This window comes from Brassica rapa, chromosome A09, assembly GCF_000309985.2.
Source record: "Brassica rapa cultivar Chiifu-401-42 chromosome A09, CAAS_Brap_v3.01, whole genome shotgun sequence".
Lineage (NCBI taxonomy): Eukaryota > Viridiplantae > Streptophyta > Magnoliopsida > Brassicales > Brassicaceae > Brassica > Brassica rapa.
In genome coordinates, this window is record NC_024803.2 from 40,237,660 (window position 1) to 40,257,501 (window position 19,842).

General features: G+C 39.5%; 8 protein-coding genes and 1 long non-coding RNA gene across 9 annotated transcripts; 6 read left to right on the forward strand and 3 right to left on the reverse strand.

Annotated features, from left to right (window-relative positions):
* Positions 1–467: 467 nt before the first annotated feature.
* Positions 468–18,663, reverse strand: LOC103842576 (ethylene-responsive transcription factor ERF053). The gene is made up of 2 exons (XM_009119214.3): positions 18,651–18,663; positions 468–1,672 (listed from the first exon to the last, which is right to left on the reverse strand). Exon 2 carries the CDS (start codon positions 1,646–1,648, stop codon positions 713–715), a length of 936 nt encoding a protein of 311 aa, XP_009117462.1. The 5' UTR covers positions 1,649–1,672; positions 18,651–18,663; the 3' UTR covers positions 468–712.
* On the forward strand, positions 1,449–2,786 carry LOC117128375. Its single transcript, XR_004451679.1, has 2 exons — positions 1,449–1,656; positions 1,696–2,786. It is a non-coding gene; the product is annotated as an uncharacterized LOC117128375 (long non-coding RNA).
* Positions 7,136–9,518, forward strand: LOC103842577 (protein EPIDERMAL PATTERNING FACTOR 1). Its single transcript, XM_009119215.3, has 2 exons — positions 7,136–9,058; positions 9,159–9,518. Exons 1-2 carry the CDS (start codon positions 8,968–8,970, stop codon positions 9,374–9,376), a joined length of 309 nt encoding a protein of 102 aa, XP_009117463.1. The 5' UTR covers positions 7,136–8,967; the 3' UTR covers positions 9,377–9,518.
* On the forward strand, positions 9,850–10,591 carry LOC103842578 (putative cell wall protein). Its single transcript, XM_009119216.3, has one exon. It carries the CDS (start codon positions 9,925–9,927, stop codon positions 10,366–10,368), a length of 444 nt encoding a protein of 147 aa, XP_009117464.1. The 5' UTR covers positions 9,850–9,924; the 3' UTR covers positions 10,369–10,591.
* LOC103842579 (lipoyl synthase, mitochondrial) lies at positions 10,726–12,352 on the reverse strand. Its single transcript, XM_009119217.3, has 4 exons — positions 11,858–12,352; positions 11,573–11,784; positions 11,114–11,493; positions 10,726–11,031 (listed from the first exon to the last, which is right to left on the reverse strand). Exons 1-4 carry the CDS (start codon positions 12,280–12,282, stop codon positions 10,924–10,926), a joined length of 1,125 nt encoding a protein of 374 aa, XP_009117465.1. The 5' UTR covers positions 12,283–12,352; the 3' UTR covers positions 10,726–10,923.
* On the forward strand, positions 12,643–14,005 carry LOC103842581. The gene has a single exon (XM_033280610.1). It carries the CDS (start codon positions 13,637–13,639, stop codon positions 13,841–13,843), a length of 207 nt encoding a protein of 68 aa, XP_033136501.1. The 5' UTR covers positions 12,643–13,636; the 3' UTR covers positions 13,844–14,005.
* Positions 14,137–16,045, forward strand: LOC103842582 (formimidoyltransferase-cyclodeaminase). The gene is made up of 3 exons (XM_009119219.3): positions 14,137–14,718; positions 14,885–15,332; positions 15,414–16,045. The coding sequence occupies exons 1-3, from the start codon at positions 14,365–14,367 to the stop codon at positions 15,920–15,922; spliced, it is 1,311 nt and encodes a 436-aa protein (XP_009117467.1). The 5' UTR covers positions 14,137–14,364; the 3' UTR covers positions 15,923–16,045.
* Positions 16,713–17,685, reverse strand: LOC103842583. The gene is made up of 4 exons (XM_009119220.3): positions 17,432–17,685; positions 17,222–17,292; positions 17,064–17,141; positions 16,713–16,974 (listed from the first exon to the last, which is right to left on the reverse strand). The coding sequence occupies exons 1-4, from the start codon at positions 17,532–17,534 to the stop codon at positions 16,951–16,953; spliced, it is 276 nt and encodes a 91-aa protein (XP_009117468.1). The 5' UTR covers positions 17,535–17,685; the 3' UTR covers positions 16,713–16,950.
* On the forward strand, positions 17,779–19,519 carry LOC103842584 (clathrin light chain 1). Its single transcript, XM_009119222.3, has 3 exons — positions 17,779–18,228; positions 18,438–18,591; positions 18,674–19,519. Exons 1-3 carry the CDS (start codon positions 17,936–17,938, stop codon positions 19,175–19,177), a joined length of 951 nt encoding a protein of 316 aa, XP_009117470.1. The 5' UTR covers positions 17,779–17,935; the 3' UTR covers positions 19,178–19,519.
* Positions 19,520–19,842: the final 323 nt, after the last annotated feature.

The window sequence follows — 19,842 nt, forward strand, 5'->3', positions numbered from 1 at the left end:
TGAATTATCCAAATTTCTATCTAAAACCTGAAAAAAATCTGATACTTAATTAGAAAAATCTGAATTTTCTTTCTTTTTATCTCTAATTAATCAAAAACCCGAAACCAAATTGGAACCAAAATTATCTTGGATATTTGTTGATTCTCAACTTTATTATTGAACCGAACTGAAAACCGGAATAACTGCACCGAAACTGAATCAATTTTTCTTAATATCTGAACGAATCCTTAAACATGTAGAACCGAAAAAGTGAAAAAAACGAAATCGAACCGAGAACCGAATGCCGATGGCTACTCTCACTTGACATTCAATGAGTCATATCGGTCCATTTTTTATTCCCAAATACTATAGTTGGATTATTGTTGATCTTCTCACTCTTTTTCTATTGTAAAAGTAAGACAACTTACTCACTCGGATCACATTGACTTATTGATTCCAAGACAATGGGGTATTGGAAAAGTTTAAACACCAACAAAGCTTATATATAGTGAGGATTGATCCCATTAGATCCTCACAATTACCTATCAACAAAAACTACGCCGATGATAGAGAATCAGAATGTGGGAGTTATGGTGGGAGGAGATGACAAAAACTGTCTCCATCTAGATCACAAGTCATGCATACAACTATCTAATTGTCTATGTATGATAGGAGGACTGATAAAAGTGAAAGTGCAAACTAGCTTTGTAATATTATCATAATAATTCAGAGTTTATTTTTGTCGGGGTGGTTGATCTTGTTCATGATCTTCCTTCTGGTTATAAGAAATAGGAAAATGGTAATCATCCCAGAGAGGGCTTCCTTGTCCCCACTCCTCTGGAATTGCATTGAACCATGCCTCAGCCCAACCTGTGTCATCACTCACCCCTCCCACTGCCACACTCGAATCATCATTTCCTCTCTCGTTTGCCTCCGCAGCAGCAGGCGTTTCAGGCTGTTTCTGATGCAGCGGAGTGGACTCTTGCTTATTCAGAAAGAGTTCCGGGAAATTAAGCCTTGCTGTCTCGCCTCTCAGCTTGAAGGCCTCCCGGTCGTATGCCATAGCAGCTTCCTTTGCTGTGTCAAATGTCCCGAGCCAGAGACGTGTTCTGTTTCTTGGCTTGCGGATCTCAGCGACCCATTTCCCCCAGTGGCGTTGCCTGACCCCTCTGTACAGCTTGGTGGCGCTGAAGGGTTGGATTACCGGTCTCGCTAATTGTAGTGGCAGTGGCAGATTCAGTATGTCTCTCCAGTACTGCATCATATGTTGTTGATGTGCGTTTAAAAATGGATGCACCTGATGTTGAGGACCAAACGAGATCATTTGCCTCGGGTATGAAAACAGTTGCTGGTTTTGAATATTAGATGGAGCAAGGGAAAAGGGAAAAGCAGTGGTTGGTGGCGGCGGCTGATCAGGAGTAACATAGGAAGAGGATAAAAGATAAGGGTGGTTATGTCGGTCAATGGTCCTAATCTTTCTAAGGCTTCTCTGCGACAACGTCGAGGATGTTTCTCCAACAAATGGCTTCCACATGTCTGTACCTGAAACTGAATTATCTTTACTCTTAAATTGGAGGGCCTCCTCTGATTCCATCTCATGATCCATTTTCTCTACTTCGCTGGTACAGAAGCTCATGATGGATTTTCCCTTGTTCTTAGCTGTAGCCATATTTAGATGTCTCTCTCTCTCTCTCTTGACCCTTTGAAGGTAACGAGATAGAAGAATGTATGAGAAGATGATCCACTGGAGAATAAAAAAAAGACAAGAGGATGGCTTCCTCTTTGTTTTATGGAAACAGAGGAATAGCGGGAGGAGATGTGTTGTGTGGTTATGAAATCGCTTTCCTCTTTATATATCAGATCCCGAGTGGGTGGGACTTGTTAACTGAGAGATGTTGACATATACCACTAAACAAAATATCCACCCTTCTCAGGTCCGTGCCATGCACTCCTCTGCTTTTTTTCTTCTTCTTTTGGACGGTGTGATTTTTACGTTCTTTCCTTTTTTTTTTTCTTGCTAATTATTGTAAACGTTGATGACAGTATGGTCGGCTAATCGCGGCTACGGATACATGAGACTGAAACAATTGATTACGACGTCACCTGTATTTAGCTTTGACTTTTTTTTTTTTCTTAATTCATAAACCCCACCTACAAAAGACAATCCTAACGTATCAAGAATGGAACAAACAAATTAAAAATCAACATCATTTTTGTTTCACGAAACACATGTTTCGTAGGGTTGGACAAAACATCCGCATCCTAATATCAATCTGAAACTGACCCAAAATTGAAGATATTGAACCGAACCCAAGATAAATATTTGAGCATGTCCTAAATTACTATATCCGAAGAACAAGTATCGAAACCGATCCAAATCGAAAACCAAATAACTATCCAAAAATTTCTGAAAATATGTATCTCAAAATATTAGTTATAATCATATTTATAATAATTCAATGCCTAAAATATCATAAATAAAAAATATTTACTTTTATTTAAATTAAATGGGCTAATTTGGATAAAAATATTCAAACCAAATTGTATCCACGATTACTCTTCAGATCAAACAATTGATTTGAACCGTATTAGATGAGTATTTTTGGTTTTTTTTTTTGTTTTTTTTGAATAAGATAATTTGAATTTAAGATGAAACTAGCTTCTGACCCGCGCGCCCGCGCGGGTGTTTATTTTCCGATAATTACATTAACATTTCAAAACACAACAATTTAATGGTTTCATTGGTTTGGATCGGTTCAGATAATATCGGGTTTGGATCAGTTTTATATTATTATAAAACCCGAATTGGAACCAAATTATAAATAGATTGGGTTTGGTTAAAGTTTAAAAAACATCTAAACCTCTAATTAAACCCAAAAAACCCGAGTAATTCACGAGTTTTGTATATTTTTTACTTATGAATATCCAAAAATCCTGAATCCGAATAATTAATATTTTATCATATTTTTAATATTGAAGTACCGTTCGGTTTTGGTTTTTCGAGTTTAAATAAATATGAATCGATTGGGTTTGTACATAGGAATCGATTGGGTATTTTTTATGTAGATGATATATAGATGTCGTGAATCATGAATAATACTTCAAACCTATTATGTTAAAGAAAAGTACACAATTTTTTTCATGTGATTTTTTAGTTGAATCATCATTTTTAAATTATATTAAATGTATCTAATACTATTTAAACATGAGATATTTTTAAAAATAATATATAAACAACTTTAAAAAACGTCCTCCTATCAAAATGCATTTTGAAATGTAAATTAACTAACATTTCAATTTCTAGAATTGTATTGTATGACCAAATGTAATAGAGTTATTCTTGGGTTCACTCCCTAGGGTGAACCTCTAGGTTCACCAGCCAATAGGATTTCATTATTTCAAATTCGATATCTTTTAAAAAAGGAAACAAAATATTCTCAAATTATATTATGTTTTTAAAATAAAAAAGATAATAGTTACATAAAAAAGAATTAAAAGAAATATATATTTTTAACGTTGTCAACAAAACTCTAAACCATAAATCCTAATCCCTAAACCCTAAATCCTAAACCCTAAACCCTTGGGTAAATCCTAAACCCTAAATCCTAAACCCTAAACCCTTGGGTAAACCCTAAACCCTTGGGTAAACCTTAAACCCTCGGATAAATCCTAAACTCTAAATAAAAAACACTAAAACCCTAAACTCTAAACCCTTGAGTGTTTTAGTGTATAGTGATTTAGAATTTAGGATTTATCCTAGAGTTTAGGGTTTATCCAAGGGTTTAGGATTTATGATTAAGGGTTTAGGGATTAGGATTTAGGGTTTAAAGTTTAATGTTATGCTGACGACGTTGAAATATTTTTTTTTGTAATTACTACTAATTTTTACTTTTTTTTATTTTTACCTTTTAATTTTAAAAACATAATATAATTTGACAATATTTTGTTTTTTTTTTAAAAAGATATCGAATATCAAATAAAACAATCCTATTGGTTGGTGAACCTAGAGGTTCACCTTAGGGGGTGAACCCAAAAATAAGTCATTGTAATACATATAAATTATACACTAACAGAAAGTTATGCATATATCAGTTGAACAACATATATTGCACTACATAAACAGAATTGATTCTTTTAGGAAAAAATAATAATTGATTCTAATGTATTTTGGTAAAACCGACCTGGTTTATAACTTTATAATAGTTAATTCGTTGGTAGATAAGTCAAACCATATCGATCAAAACTAATAGCTTCTAAACATACATACATGTTGACAAATCCAATGTAGCTTACAGTAAATATGGAGGAGCGATTAATATTTACTATTAAAAGATAATCCATATACGTTCGGTTCGGTTACCAAACCAGAATTGGTTAATAATTTTATGGATAAAATCAGAAAAAACTAACGTACAAAACCGGATGCAAATTAAGAAAACCTAGTTAACCGAACTCGTGGCCTTCTCCTAACCAACGCAGCCGCAATCTCCTGAGCCACCTCACTCCAGACAAATCGTGATTCATTCTCAAATCTCAATCGGTCACTCCCGCTGCAACTTACGAAACCACACCGGAGCTTAGTGAAAATCCACTGACGTCTTGACTTGCAATGGAACCCAACCAATATGAAACCACAAACAACCACGACAGAGAAAGAAATAACTCAATTCCACAAAACTCCTATCTAGCCTTCTCCTCGACTTGAATCCATCAAGCAAAGAGTGTAAAAGAATGAAGAAGAAGACTTGGAAGAATGGAGAAAAAAAATGTTCATGAAACAAAAAGAAAAACGGAGAAGAAGACATTTAAGCCACCGTCTGTAAAACTTATTTAAGGTTAAGTGATGTCAATTAATATAGGGTGGTTAAGGAAAATTTAAAAACGACAGTTTATTGAATGTAAATGGCATAAAGCGGTAAATATTGAGGAAAACTCAGGGCTAAGTACAAAATGTACTCCTATTTTAATAGTTTAGATATTTGAATACATTGGATACAACAATTATCTGGTTTATTTATGATTTATACATCAAAACCATAACTAGGAGAACCCGATTTGGATCCAACTTCGTTTTTTATTATATATCTGAATAAAACCTTTTCAAAATCCCAAAAAGACTGATATCATAAAAAAAAACTGATGCGGATTCAAATGCATATAGCAAATGTTTCAACCAACTGAATAAAATATCTCATGTACCCATAACCACTATGCTATCAGTATAAGTGTATAACCATTCATAGATGGACTAGACCGCTGTTTGGATACATAGGTTACTATAAGACCAATTGGGTTAGATCAAATATATTAGTCTCGTAACCACAGGGTGGTGGGCTAGTGGTCTTGAGGTAGTTAACAAACCAATACGGACCCGGGTTCGAATACCCCCTGTGGCCACGGAATGCTTTACGCCCTCCCCAAGTTTAAAGTTATCGCGGCGTTGGTGCTGGGTCCTTGGGTAATGGGTATTAGTGCCGGCTGGTTCCGGGCCAGGGGGATTAGATGGTTGGCAATCGGAAACCATGTGCGGATTACGGGCCTTTGGGCAAACGGAAACCACGTGCGGATTACGGGTCACCTTTGAACCTCCTGTTAAAAAAAAAAAAAAAAAAAAAAAAAAACTGATGCGGATTCAAATGCATATAGCAAATGTTTCAACCAACTGAATAAAATATCTCATGTACCCATAACCACTATGCTATCAGTATAAGTGTATAACCATTCATAGATGGACTAGACCGCTGTTTGGATACATAGGTTACTATAAGACCAATTGGGTTAGATCAAATATATTAGTCTCGTAACCACAGGGTGGTGGGCTAGTGGTCTTGAGGTAGTTAACAAACCAATACGGACCCGGGTTCGAATACCCCCTGTGGCCACGGAATGCTTTACGCCCTCCCCAAGTTTAAAGTTATCGCGGCGTTGGTGCTGGGTCCTTGGGTAATGGGTATTAGTGCCGGCTGGTTCCGGGCCAGGGGGATTAGATGGTTGGCAATCGGAAACCATGTGCGGATTACGGGCCTTTGGGCAAACGGAAACCACGTGCGGATTACGGGTCACCTTTGAACCTCCTGTTAAAAAAAAAAAAAAAAAAAAAAAAAAAAAAAAAATATATATATATTAGTCTCGTCAATCTTAACTAGAAGTTGAAGTCAACCTTGATACTGAATGTTTTCAACACATACATCTCCACAGTATATATCACATGGATATGTAGAATTAACAAATCATGAACTAACTAAATTCTTAAACTTTCGGCAAGAAGGATAATAAAAACTCTAAACAAGTAATTTAAAAAGGAAAAACAAAACAAACGGGTTCATGTCATGAGAAGAAGTCAACAGCTTAAAGCTTAAAAGTCGGTGAATGAATGGGCCAACTCTCTCCACTTCTCCCCTTTTTCCCTTCTCTCTGTCCAATCATAAAATCTAGTCCGTTTCATTCAAACCAAAAACTTTCACAAAGTTGTCTGAGCAATGGAAAATATGTTATGTTCCTCTACCTTTTAAAACCTTGGATCCAACTACAAAAATTTGATCACTATGAATAAAGAATCATAGATGTGACTAAACTTTTCAATAAAGCTACACGAGATCGAGACGCTACAAAAAAGATTTTCAATCCTTCAGTACCTCGATGCCAACATGAAATTGCTGACTTTTTTTTCAAAAACCCAAAAATCTGTTCATAATTTTTTTTGTTGGCTATTCTATTATGGTCTATCTTTCCAAACAATTTTTTATTTGTATTTGTGTAATAAAGTAACTTTTTAATGTCAAAAAAAAAATCTTAATATTCTGAACAAATATATTTTTTATCTATTTTATTATATATATACTTTTATCAATAACTATCATATGGTTTTGTATATATATAATTCTATTAGAATATATTTCTCAAGAGTCTAAGCGCATCGCTTCTCTCGGCGTTACTCTGGAACAAAAAGACTATGACAGTTATATTCAATTTTATTGAATTCATTAATTCAATAACACCCCTTAAGGCTACTACCCTTTCTAGATCCCACTTTATGCAAGCTTCAGAGTGTTTCTATCTAGTGTCGGATCTATTACGGCATAAAAATTAATTAATTAATTAATATATTTATAATTAATACTATTACATAAATATGTTTATATTTTCTAAAGAAAAACTTTAAAGAAAATTAAACTCATAAAGCTAAAATATTTTTCAGAAAGAATGACTAACAAAATAAAATGAAATCGAAAATAACGGAATAAACTGTTAAGAAAACAAAAGTATATAAAAATAAAAACTGAGTCTGAATGATAAAAAAATAATAAACAAAATGATTGAAGGAAAGACAGTAGGAAAACAAATAGTACCGGCATGTGGACAAAAAAACTAGAAAAAAATACAATAAAACAAAAAAATCAGGTTAGTGGGGTAGGTGCAGATTCGAACCGATCACTGGTGTGGACAAAAGATTAAGAGCACTCGTAATTGGGGTTCTCTAAGATTTTTACCATTTGAGCTGTTGAATCAATGATCATTTTAATGCAAGTAAACTTATTTGTAATATTTAGTGGGGGCAGCTGCCCCCTCCCTGAACACTGTAGACCCCCCCCCCCTGTTTCTATCTCTAACGGTGAATGTAAGATCTATTATTTTCTTGGGTTTTGTGTTTGTGAATGCGTCTTATATAGTGAGCATTAGCTTAAAGTTTCCCATTTTATTGAATATTTTCATTCTTATTCATGTGGGTATCACAAAGGCATGGCCGACTACCACTATGTTATTCCTATTCCTGCAGATATTGCACAGCAGACGAAGAGGAAATGGATGGAGGTGAAGTCGCTTGCAGGTGATTCTTTTCCTTTCATTTTCGTATTTTCATTATATTGCAAATCTTAATATTTTGTACCAAAAATAATATGTTGTAACATAGTTTAAAATTTTAAATAACGTATTCTTGCTTTAAGCTGTGTTTTGATGTAAGTAAACATATGTACCAAAAGAACAAGGCAATGTTCAAGTCTATAAGGAACCATACGGGACCCTCGTCCAGTTGCCATTGTTCAGGTCAAGAACTACACCAACAATTTTAAATCAACCTATTGAAATTAGAAAAGAAATCCGCTAATGCAAATAAAAAGAAGTGACTCGCATATAGTTCCCAACTAATTGTTGATAATTAAAAGGATTAACTGTTAAATTTATGATAAAAAAGTGTTTAGGGATTGGATCTGGTGACAACAAAAGATTATGTAGATGTTTTTGCAGAAAAATGCTAAATAACATTTGTTTATATGGTCATTATGTGTAGAAATGAACTAAGACTTTATAGTATAAATTATTATGGTTGATTAATTTTAGATATTTTCTGAAGAATGATTGCTGAATAATAATGTTCATTTGCTTAATGACTATGTCTTTACTCTTTAGTTATTTCTGACCCGAAACCAACAAACACTAATGATTTGATTAAACTAACCAATCAACTTAACTTGTAAAACGAGTTGGCTTAGGTTATCTGACCAAAAATACAAACAGAAAAATAAACTCACTTACCTCATCATATGAGATATGACAAATGCACTACTATTTAAAAATAAAAATTAAAAAAACATTAATGGTGTGGGAGGGGCATTAATGGAGGTCACACAAAAGAAAGGCCAGAGAAGGCAAATTGAAGGTGACTGTATACAAAAGTAGGTCTTTCAGTTTTGCACAGAGGAAGCTCATGACATTCAGCAAAGCAGCACGAACGAAGTTCATCAAGTTTTTAATTAGGCTTCGCTTCTTGTGATTCCTCGAAAATTTATATCATTTCATACGTTCGTTCTTGTTTTCATGTGACTTTACTCTTCTCTACCGTGAGTCTCATCAATTTCGTAGAACGCTATGTTAACGATCCACGTATCATATATACACCTTCTTCTCTAGCCGTACGTACCACCACACATCACTTCATCCCACTTCCTAACTTATATAATTTTACTACTCAGATCACAAGAGTATATCATGAAGTCATTTCTTCTCCTTGTCCTATTCCTCTCTTTCTTTGTCGGCTCTATCTTCGCTAGTAGGCATTTTCCGACGCACCCCTATCCAAGTATGTATGCTCTTCTCTCTCACTCTCCTTAATTTTACCCACCTCTTTCACTATCTTCAATGTCTTTAACTTGTTCAATTATGTTCGTCTGGGTGGGCAGGTCATAATAATCATCATGTCGGAATGAAGCGTCAGAGGAGGCCGGACACGGTGCAGGTGGCAGGGTCTAGGCTGCCGGACTGCTCACACGCGTGTGGCTCATGCTCCCCATGCCGTCTTGTGATGGTTAGCTTTGTGTGTGCATCTATAGAGGAGGCTGAGACTTGTCCCATGGCTTATAAGTGCATGTGCAAGAACAAATCCTACCCCGTCCCATGATGAATGAGCCTCTCTCACACTTAACTCTATGCATTCAAACGTTTTGTTTCTTTCCTTTTGCTTCTTCGGATAAATGACCATGTGTATGTATAAAATGCATCTTTTCCTTTTTTTAATTCTTTTGTCTTTTTGATATCTTAAACACAGTTTTACGAAACAAGATTAGTTGAGCCACTCAAAAGCGTGGTCGACTAAATCGAAAGAGAAAGCCACACAACACAGTGGGCTCGTCTAATGAATTATGGCCCATGACACTGCATTTCAGACTGCAACAACCAAAGTTGTAGAAAGAATTATATTTAAAGGGCACGTAGTACATACGTTGTTGGCTTCCACCAAACTTTGGAGGCTCTCTAATAATTAGCAAACTCCATTCTACGCATTTGTTACACACCTTCTATTTTCAACCATTTCATCTCACCTTCGTTAAATGTTTCCACAGTTAGCTCAATAAATTCACTATATACACGCATACACTTTCCCTCCACAAGATCAAACAAACACACTACCTTCCCCAAGTTTTCTCACTACAATTTGTAAAAAAACAAATGGCTTCGTCTCTGCTAACACTCGCAGCAGCAGCAGTCACTGTCATGCTTCTTAGCCTACTGCTTGGACCTGCAGAGCAAGTTAGCGGACTGCGTCATGTTCCCAAGTCCCATAAGACCACTGATGTCAAACACCCTGAGTTTCTTGTCACAATTGAGCCCAGACCAACTATTCTCATCCCGGGTGTTGGAAGGTTCTTGCTTCCTCCCAAATGTAAGAAACCATTCTACCCTTACAATCCCGTCACCGGAGCTCCCCTTACCGGCGGGTCTATCGGTGGCAAAATCCCATCATTTGGTGGGGGACAAGGAGGCGGAACTCGCACTCAGCTCCCTGGTGGCGATGATACCCTTGTCCCAAACCCCGGATTTGAAACTCCAACCCCGGCCACTGGAGCTGGCGCTGGAACCAACGGCCAAGTTCCTCCGGTGCCACTACCCTGATGTCTTTTTCAATATGTCAACAAATAAGCATTCCTTTGATGCAAAAGTGTCTATTTGAGTCTTACCTTCTGGTTTACTAGCCGTTACCTTAAGAGTCATATGTTTGTTATCTCTGTCTTTCTTTTTGGATCTCTAAACAAGAAAAAGAGAGAATCTTGTGTCTTGTTCTTCACTTCATTTGTTTACATGCCATTACATTTAAATATCAAAATGCTTTATGATACGTGTACTTGTACTCCTCCATTTCGCATACTAAGTAGACTAGATGAAGAGAAGAACTCAATGAAAGCTGAATACACTAATCACCCACTCAAATTATTCCCTCGAAAATGAATGACTTACAACTTAATGATACGCTGATGCAAAACTACAAAAGGTAGACGATGGAGCAGAGTTGTACATATCAGAGAAAGATGAAGGACAATGATCGTATAGTGAGAGAGAAGAATAAACACACAAATGACAAATGATAGTATTACATTTTCTCATCATTATTCAGAGTAAACAAAGCAATAACGTGAAATAATTCACACAGCGTAATCTTGGAATGAGTATCTACGGAGAGGAAGAAACTCGATCAGCCTCTATCATGGACTTTATGTAGTACTCTCCTGCTTTGTACGACGACCTCACCATCGGCCCTGATGCTACGTACCTGAATCCCTGTTTAACCAACAATCCCATTTTACCCCTCTCCTTGTTTCCCATCAAATTTCCAAAAAAAAAAAAAAAAAAAAGGCATTACCATTTCCATGCCAAGAAGGCGGTATCTCTCAAAAGCCTCCGGTGTCACGTACTCAGCTACAGCCATGTGACGCTTAGAAGGCCGCATATACTGGCCGAACGTCATAACATCAACCCCCGCCGCTCTCACTTTCTCCATAGTCTTGACCACTTGATCAGGAGTCTCCCCACATCCCAGCATCACCGACGTCTTCGTCAAGGTCCCTGCAGGCGCATGCTGCTTAGCCATCCTAAGCACATCCATCGACTGCTTAAAGTTAGCACGGTGATCCCTCACAAAGCTCTGAAGCTCCTCAACCGTCTCAATATTGTGCGCAAAGACGTCAAGCCCTGACTTCGCCACCTTCTCAACACATCCACCATCTCCGCGAAAATCAGGAACTATATATACAAATCAAACATCAAGAAAACAAAAAACTCATAAATTAATTAAAGACGTCGTCGTAGTCAGTGAGGTTACCTAGAGCTTCTATCAGCATCTCCGGCTTCAAAGCTTTCAATCTCTGCACAGTTTGTGCAAAATGTCCACTCCCCTGATCAGGCAGATCGTCACGGTCTACACTGGTGATGACGACGTAATCAACACCCCACGATGCGATTGCTTCAGCCACGTTGTTAGGTTCGTTGGGGTCAGGAGGTGGAGGCGTGCGCGATGTCTTCACATTGCAAAATCTATAAAAAAAAAAAAAAAAAAAACTGATTTGAAGTTGATGAGGAGGAAGAGAGGGATGAAGAAGAAACAAACCTGCAGCCACGTGTACACGTATCCCCGAGGATCATAATCGTAGCGGTGGCGGTTCCAGTTTCGCCGCCGGACCAGCACTCGCCGAGGTTGGGACACTTAGCCTCCTCGCAGACGGTGTGGAGGTTAAGGTCTCTGAGCTTCTTCTTGATCTGGACGTACCTCTCGCCGCCGGGGATCGACTCCTTCATCCATTTGGGCTTGGGGAGGGGCTTCTTCTTGGTGCCGACCTCGACGGAGTAGGTATCGCCGTGGATGAAGTCGGTGAGGGAAGGCGACTCGTCCGCCAGACGCGCTCGGAGAGACTCGAGGGTCCTGGGGGATTGAGTTGTTGTGGATGAGACGGGAGTGATCGGAGAGGAAGAGGAGAAGAATCTCGACGACGCAGGTCGAAGGAAGCGAGAGAGGAGGGCGGAACGGGATTGCATATCGACTCTCTCTTCTGATTTGGGAGATCCTCACCGCAGAAAAAAAAGTTGAACGAGGAAATGGATTGTGAAAGCAGAACAACATCTCCTCCATCGGTCATTTTGGGTCTTTTCTAATAAGGCCAGGCCCATTACGTTCCTGTCTCCTGATTGGCCCATTACGTTAAGAAAGCGTTGTTTATTTTATTTCTTGATGGATGGAATCACATGACTATGACAAAATGGTTGCCTCGACAGTTATGTTTAGAAACTAAACAAACGTACCACCTACTCAACTCGACCACCTTCTCTTTTATTATTAGTAGACAGAAAAAAAGGAGTTAGTGGAATAAAAGGGATGGAATAATTATAGAATTGATGTAGAATTAGATAGAATGATCATTCAATATCTTTCAAAGAAAATGATAAAAAGTTATGGAATTAATGGAATAAACCATTCTAAAAGATTTTATTCCACAAATTTGTGATCAGTTGCAGATAACAACATTCAAAAAAAATCCTCAATGATGTACGTTTGTGTGTTGGAACATCAAGTATACACATGTACTTGAGGGGGAGAGGGAAAGCGGCAGAGTTGAAGCAGGAGGCAACAAGACGAGCAATGATGGCAGCTCTCTGACAACACACATGTACACTCTCACCCTTTTGTTCCAGATAACAACATTAAAAAAAACATCTCCTCTTGCGCTTGTAGGGGATTTGACTTACTCCGCCACTCACTCCTTTTTTCACTTGAAGTAAATGTAACTCACTCAACTTCTTAACTGTTTTTTTTTTCAAAACCATCTTTGAAAGAAGCCTACACTCTGAAGCATATACATATACATAATAAATACGCAATTCTGGATATATCACCCAAACGCGTACGTGATGGCTCAAATATGGGTAACCTTAGAACATGGTAGTTTGTTCAAAGGCATTAATGGGTGGGTGTTATCATTCATTTGACTAAATAAAATACTACGAATAATGCGAAAGTCAATGGCTATGGTTAATGGGGAAATGGGTGTCTCTGCCCTCTGGTGTAGAGTAGTATCCTAAATAAATAACCAGAGGCAGTTGAGAGTGATAATAAGAAGATATGTGGCACAACTCATCAGTGGTGATTTCGTTTAAAATAATAAAAATTCAATAAAAAAATTTTGAATGTGCAAAAAGTCAATGGGAGTAAGGGAAGTCAGCGAGCCAACTGTATCTGTACGTGACACGCGGCGGCGATCTAGATGGTTGAAACTCCCAAGACTGCTCTATTTAAGAAGACACACTCACCCCTCTCCAACTTGAAGCTTAACACACAACATTCAGTTCTGTAGTTTGCTATATCTCTTCATCTAGTCTGACCTGTGGAGAAGGAATGGCCATCTTCTGTTTTCTTGTAGACCAAAGGAAGCAAGTCCGAGGGAGAAAGCCGGCTGCCGGTTTATGCTCGAGGTGTGGAGGAGGAGCAGTGGTGGCTGACATGAGAACCTCCACAAGATTCTGCGGGGTTCCCTTTTACCGCAAAGCTTGGAAGGCCATTGTCTGTCACTTTTGTGGAGCTGTGCTCAAATCTTACCACTGATAACTGATGTACCAACCATATTTGTTATTTTTTTTGTTTTTTTGTTTTTCCAATTCCATTTGTTTGTTTTAATGAATCAAGCTACTTGCCATTGTATGTAGCCTGCCTAGAGACCCCTACTGTTTTGTTGTTATTCAGCTCTTTTTCTATAAGCTTTTGAGATGGATCTTCTCCTTTTTGGTTATCATAAACTGAAGTGAAACACACAAGTTTGGTAAGAAAAGTTAATAGGCAAAAGCACGAAGGAATGAATAATCAAAAGCTACCACCCCCAACTTGCTTCCAGTCATTTTACAGCTTTCAACATTAAATGCCCCTCTCTCTCAGTACAGACTACAGACAGTGTCTAAGGAGGGCCCAATTGTTTTGGGCCGCTTATATTCTGACCCAAAAGTAACATCATAAATCCCCAAATCTCTAGTCTTAACTCCTTTTAACCCTAATTAAAATTTTAGAAGATACATCGTATCTATCTCGAGAGATCATCATCATCATCATCATCATCACTTTTCAATTGGACGATGAGTTCAGAAGATATCTTCGATTGTATACTCCGCCTAGAGGAAACACACATACAACAAGGCTTCGACGAAGGTTACGAAGCGGGTCTTGTCTCGGGTCGGGAAGACGCTCGTCATCTTGGATTGAAACTCGGGTTCGAGACTGGCGAGCTTCTCGGATTCTACAAGGGCTGCTCTTCCCTCTGGAACTCACCTGCTCTCCTTGCTCACTTGTCTCCTCAGCTCCACAAGCACCTCCACGACTTCCAAGCCTTGCTCGATAAGTTTCCGATGATGGATCCAGAGGACGAAACCAAAGACGAGATCAAGGATGGTCTCAGGGTCAAGTTCAACATCATATGCGCATCTCTCGGCGTGCCCAAGAAACAATTGGTGTACAAGGGATACCCAAACCCCTCTTCGAACCTCGACTTCTAACAAGACACGTCTCTTTTTTTTTCTTTTTTTTTTTAAATTGGTTTGTACTTTTTTTTTTGGCCACAGAGTCGTTAGTGGATAAGCTTTTTTCTTTCTTTTTTAGCCAACAAAGAAAGCTTTTATTTTATTTGTTTATTTATCTTGGTCGGAGGAGGAGATGTTGAGGAGAGAAATGCTTGGTTGTTGCAAGGTTTATATATCTGAAGCGAGGAACAAGACTGCCCTTGAAGCTATCGAGAGATCCGCAAAGACTTTTCCACCAGCTGCGATTGTCAACAAGTTTGAAGACGCTGCTTATGGTAGGGTTGGGTACACTCTCGTCTCCGCTCTAGCTCACGAGGGGTCGTCATCTTCTTCTCCCCTGAAGAGTGCGGTCTTTGCGATGGTTAAGACTGCTCTCGACGCGATCAACCTCGAGTCGCATTGTGGTTCCCATCCCCGGCTTGGTGTGGTCGACCACATATGCTTTCACCCTTTGTATGAGACCTCTATTGACCAAGTTTCTTCCGTTGCTACTTCCTTGGCCAGGGATATCGGATCCATTCTCAGAGGTGAGTACTTTATGGAGGACCTTTATTCATAGACTCTTGGAATCTTGAGGCTGTTGATATGACTTACTACCATTTGTGCAGTTCCTACGTATCTATATGGAGCAGCACATGAGGAGCAGTGCACGCTGGATTCGATAAGAAGGAAGCTGGGGTATTTCAAGGCGAACAGGGAGGGACATGAATGGGCAGGTGGGTTGGAGTTGGAGGTGGTTCCTGTCAAGCCAGACGCAGGGCCACAGGAGGTGAGCAAAGCCAAAGGGGTTGTGGCGATTGGGGCGTGCGGGTGGGTCAGTAACTACAACGTGCCAGTCATGTCAACTGATCTCAAGGCGGTGAAGAGAATTGCGAGGAAGGCAAGCGAGAGAGGAGGAGGCTTGGCTTCGGTGCAGACGATGGCTCTGGTGCACGGGGAAGGAGTGATAGAGGTCGCTTGTAACTTGTTGAATCCAAGCCAAGTCGGAGGAGATGAAGTTCAGGGACTGATCGAGAGGCTTGGCGGAGAGGAAGGTCTGATTGTGGGAAAAGGGTATTATACGGACTATACAGCCGACCAGATCGCTCAAAGGTATAAGGAGTTGCTCATCTGTTGATATAATACAATGAGTTGTTTGTTTGTGTTCAAGATGAGAAATTTTAAAGTCAAAAACAATTTGTTGTCATTCCCTTATCTTATAGAATATTCATTAGATTTTGCGGTTGCGTTTTTCTAAATTGTATTATGATGAGTATAATTTCAAGCTAGCAAATATTTAAAATGAAAATGAAACTCATATGATAGTTCCATTAGGTGATAAACCCCATCATTGGTGTTTTGTACTAATAGTAAGTGTATGATGTACACATTGGAGTATAGGAACACGTGTGACTTAGTATGATGAATATTCATCAACTCATATCGCTTGTTTGGCCTGGTGATTCCACATTTTTGATTCTACAAAATATGACAAGTTAACGCCAGCTGCCTTTGAGAAGCATTCTGAGAAAGAAACCTCTAGAAACTACGTGTGGGTGTTCATTGAGGGGGTCAAAGTTACGATTTGAAAAACAGTGCTCCTCATACACTACAACATTGGTGACTGGAGAGACCGTGTATGAATAAAAACAACTGAGAAGCATTGTGCTTGGAAAGCAATAGGAGAAAATGCTTAACTTAAACTCCTAATACAACACAAAACTAACAAGAGGCAAGCTGCGAATATTTTTGAAGAGTATGTTTCGTCCTCTCAAGATCTATCTAATTAGGCATTAGCAGACCCGAGAACAGCAGCTGTAGACGAAAGCAACTAGCAGTAACATTTGGATCAGTCAAACATGGTGGACATAGATAACTAATCGTGAACAGGGAACTGATTTACTGTCATCCAAACCAAACAAGTAGAATGATCCAAAGCAAATCACAACGCTAAAACCTTGAAAAGTTTCAAAGCATAGGGGAAATTATGAAACAGAATCATCCACTGGATACATGATTGAGATCTCAAAAGGTGATTAAACGATCCATATTATTGTCAAAGAAAACAAACAAGTAATTGCTGGCTTTGATAACAAGACCAGTCACAAGGTGCTGAAAGTGAAAGTAAATGCACGAGAAGAAAACTCTTTTCCCTCAGTGATAAATTCATTGCGCAGCCTCGGCAGGCTTCTGCAAAGGACAATCAAAACATATGTAAGAAGGGGTAGAGGAATAGAGAGAGACGGATTGTTAATGAAGAAGAGGAAGCAGTTAGTTACCTCTCCTTTGCCGCCGGTGAAGAGCTTGTATCCACCGTAGAAAAGCATGCCCCAGCCGGAGAGCGAAATAAGCACAAACTGCAGAGAAGAAAAGGAATCATCATCATCAACTCATAGCTTTAAAACAAAAATAAAAACAGAGATATGAAGAAACGTACATGCTCCTCTTTCCAGTTTCCTGGGTTCGTGGGCTGTTTCCAGAAGTCAACCTTGGTAGATCCATGGTGATCTGCAACATTCTCATTTTTTTTAGATTCAATCCACAACAAACAATCAATCAATTCAATGGTTTCCAAAAACATTTCTACACGATCTAAGGGAGTAATCATTAGATCTAAGCAAATATCGGAAGAGAGGGAAAAAAGTACCAGCGGCGCTGGCGAGACCACGACGCTGACAGACAGAGGCGGGGGCACGTGCTACAGATGGAATCTGAGCTAGGCTCATAGCTCGGCGAGCGAACGACGCCATTGTTCTCGACTTTTTGATTTAGGGTTTCAGGAGAGATTGTGGGAAGGGAGAGATCAAGTGACGGCACTCACACGAGGCCTTTTTGTAAGATAACAATAAAACGACGCTGTACTGTGAGTTTGGTCAGGCAACACCTGGAAACCTCCTTCTCCTCCAGAGGCTCCTACTACCTAAACAGCTAATTGTAAAACGTCACCGTTTCAAACGCTTGGTGGCTTGGGTTAGTCAGTTGCACGTTTTGGTCAACGTGCCCTATTCTAATGGAAGAAAAGAAAAGTAAATCAGATCTACGCTAAGCTTTGAAAACGACGCGTTTTGAGTTCCGTAAAGGCTCTTGTCTATATTTCTCTTTCTTGTGAATCAAAGCAGCGATCGGATCATAAAAAGCTCATTTTTACGCCATGGCGACTTTCGATGACGGAGACTTCCCGGCGGCTCAGACCCATTCCCCGACTGAACACGACGATTCATTCATGAGCTACGAAAACTTCTCCGAAGCCCCGCCATCTGCTGGCTTCTCCTCCTTCAACGGTGATGGATCTGAAAATCCCGCCTCTCCCAACGGCTACGGATTCGCTGCTGCTTCCTCCCCGAACGGAAACGGCGACGCCGGGATCTTCGCCTCCGATGGGCCGACTCTTCCGGATCCGAACGAGATGCGGGAGGAGGGGTTCCAACGCCGTGAGTGGCGCCGGTTAGTCGTCTAGATCTCTCTAATAGCTAGGAAAGTTTTGGACTTTAGATCATTCGATAAAGATGTTAGGATCATGTGGTCGTTTAATGAATGTAACAAATGTGTTAGATTAGAGTTCAGTTGCAAAGCCTCTGGTTAGGATCAAGAAAGGACCCATCTTTTATCATACGAATGAATCTCTGAGTGTGTGAAGTGATATTTTGGTTTAGTCAAAACGCACTTCACCTCGAGGAGAAGGAAAAGAAGGAGAAGGAGATGCGGAATCAGCTCATAGCTGAAGCTGACGAATACAAGAAGGCCTTTTATGAGAAGAGAGAAAAGACCATCGAGACCAACAAGGCTGATAACCGCGAACGGGAGAAGGTAATAATCTCTGTGTGATTCAATTCAAGCTAGCTTTTTGTGTGAGATTCTTTTAAAACCTCTCTCTCTTTCTCTCTTGAAGCTTTATTGGGTGAACCAAGAGAAGTTCCACAAGGAAGTTGACAAGCACTACTGGAAAGCAATCGCGGAGCTGATCCCGCGTGAGGTTCCCAACATTGAGAAGAAGAGAGGGAAAAAGGATCCGGACAAGAAACCTTCTGTGATGGTTATCCAGGGTCCTAAACCTGGGAAGCCTACTGATCTTGGGAGGATGAGGCAGATATTCTTGAAGCTCAAGACTAATCCACCACCCCACATGATGCCTCCTCCTCCTCCTCCGGCCAAGGACGCTAAAGATGCCAAAGAAGGCAAAGATGCAAAAGGTGGCAAAGACGCCAAAGATGGAAAACCTGCGGCGGAGAAAAAGGCCCCAGAGGCTGAGACAAAGGCTGCAGAGGAAAAACCTGCATCACCTGCCAAAGACGCAAGTGCTGAAACAGCGAAACCTGAAGCTGCTGTTACTGCTGCTGCCTCGGGAGAAGGGGAAAAGCCTGTGGTTGAGGCTGAGGGAGCCAAGGCAGAGTAAAAGAGAGAAGGCTGTGTTAGCTTTACTATTGGGGGAGGGGATAAATTGGTATTAAAGTCAAAGTAACTGCGGGCAAAAATAAGAAGAGGTAAACATGTGGTCATAGAAGCTCTATTGTGGGTTTTCTATGGCGCACCATTTCTTCTTCTGGAGAGAGAGAGAGAATCTTAGTCCTTCGTTTTGGTTTTCTATTTTTATTCATTATTTCTTTCTTCTGCAAAATTTGGTGATGAGGATATTGTCTGGGATTTATTCATTTTGCTTCCACGTATTAAATTTTTATAAGACTTGAGAAACACAGTTACAGGTTGTTGGATGAGTAATAATATATTGATTGTATGATGTCGGCATGTGTTGTCTGCCAATAGTTTGGTGGCAAGGATGTCGTGATTGATGGCCATGTGAGGCATCTTTACATTACTTTCGTAGTTGACCTGGGATTGAGGAAGATAATGGAACACCACGCGGTGGTGAGGTCCAGCTGTTTCGTCTCCGCAAACAGACACACCAAGTTATGTACTACGAAGATCATGTTGGAGGATGAATATACGACTGTTCCTAAAGAGTGTGAATAGATACTCGTGGAAGCACTCGACATGAGAAAGGTCGGCACGCATCACTTACTCTAGCTAGTCTTTAAAATGCGAGTACTTTCCCGTATGTAT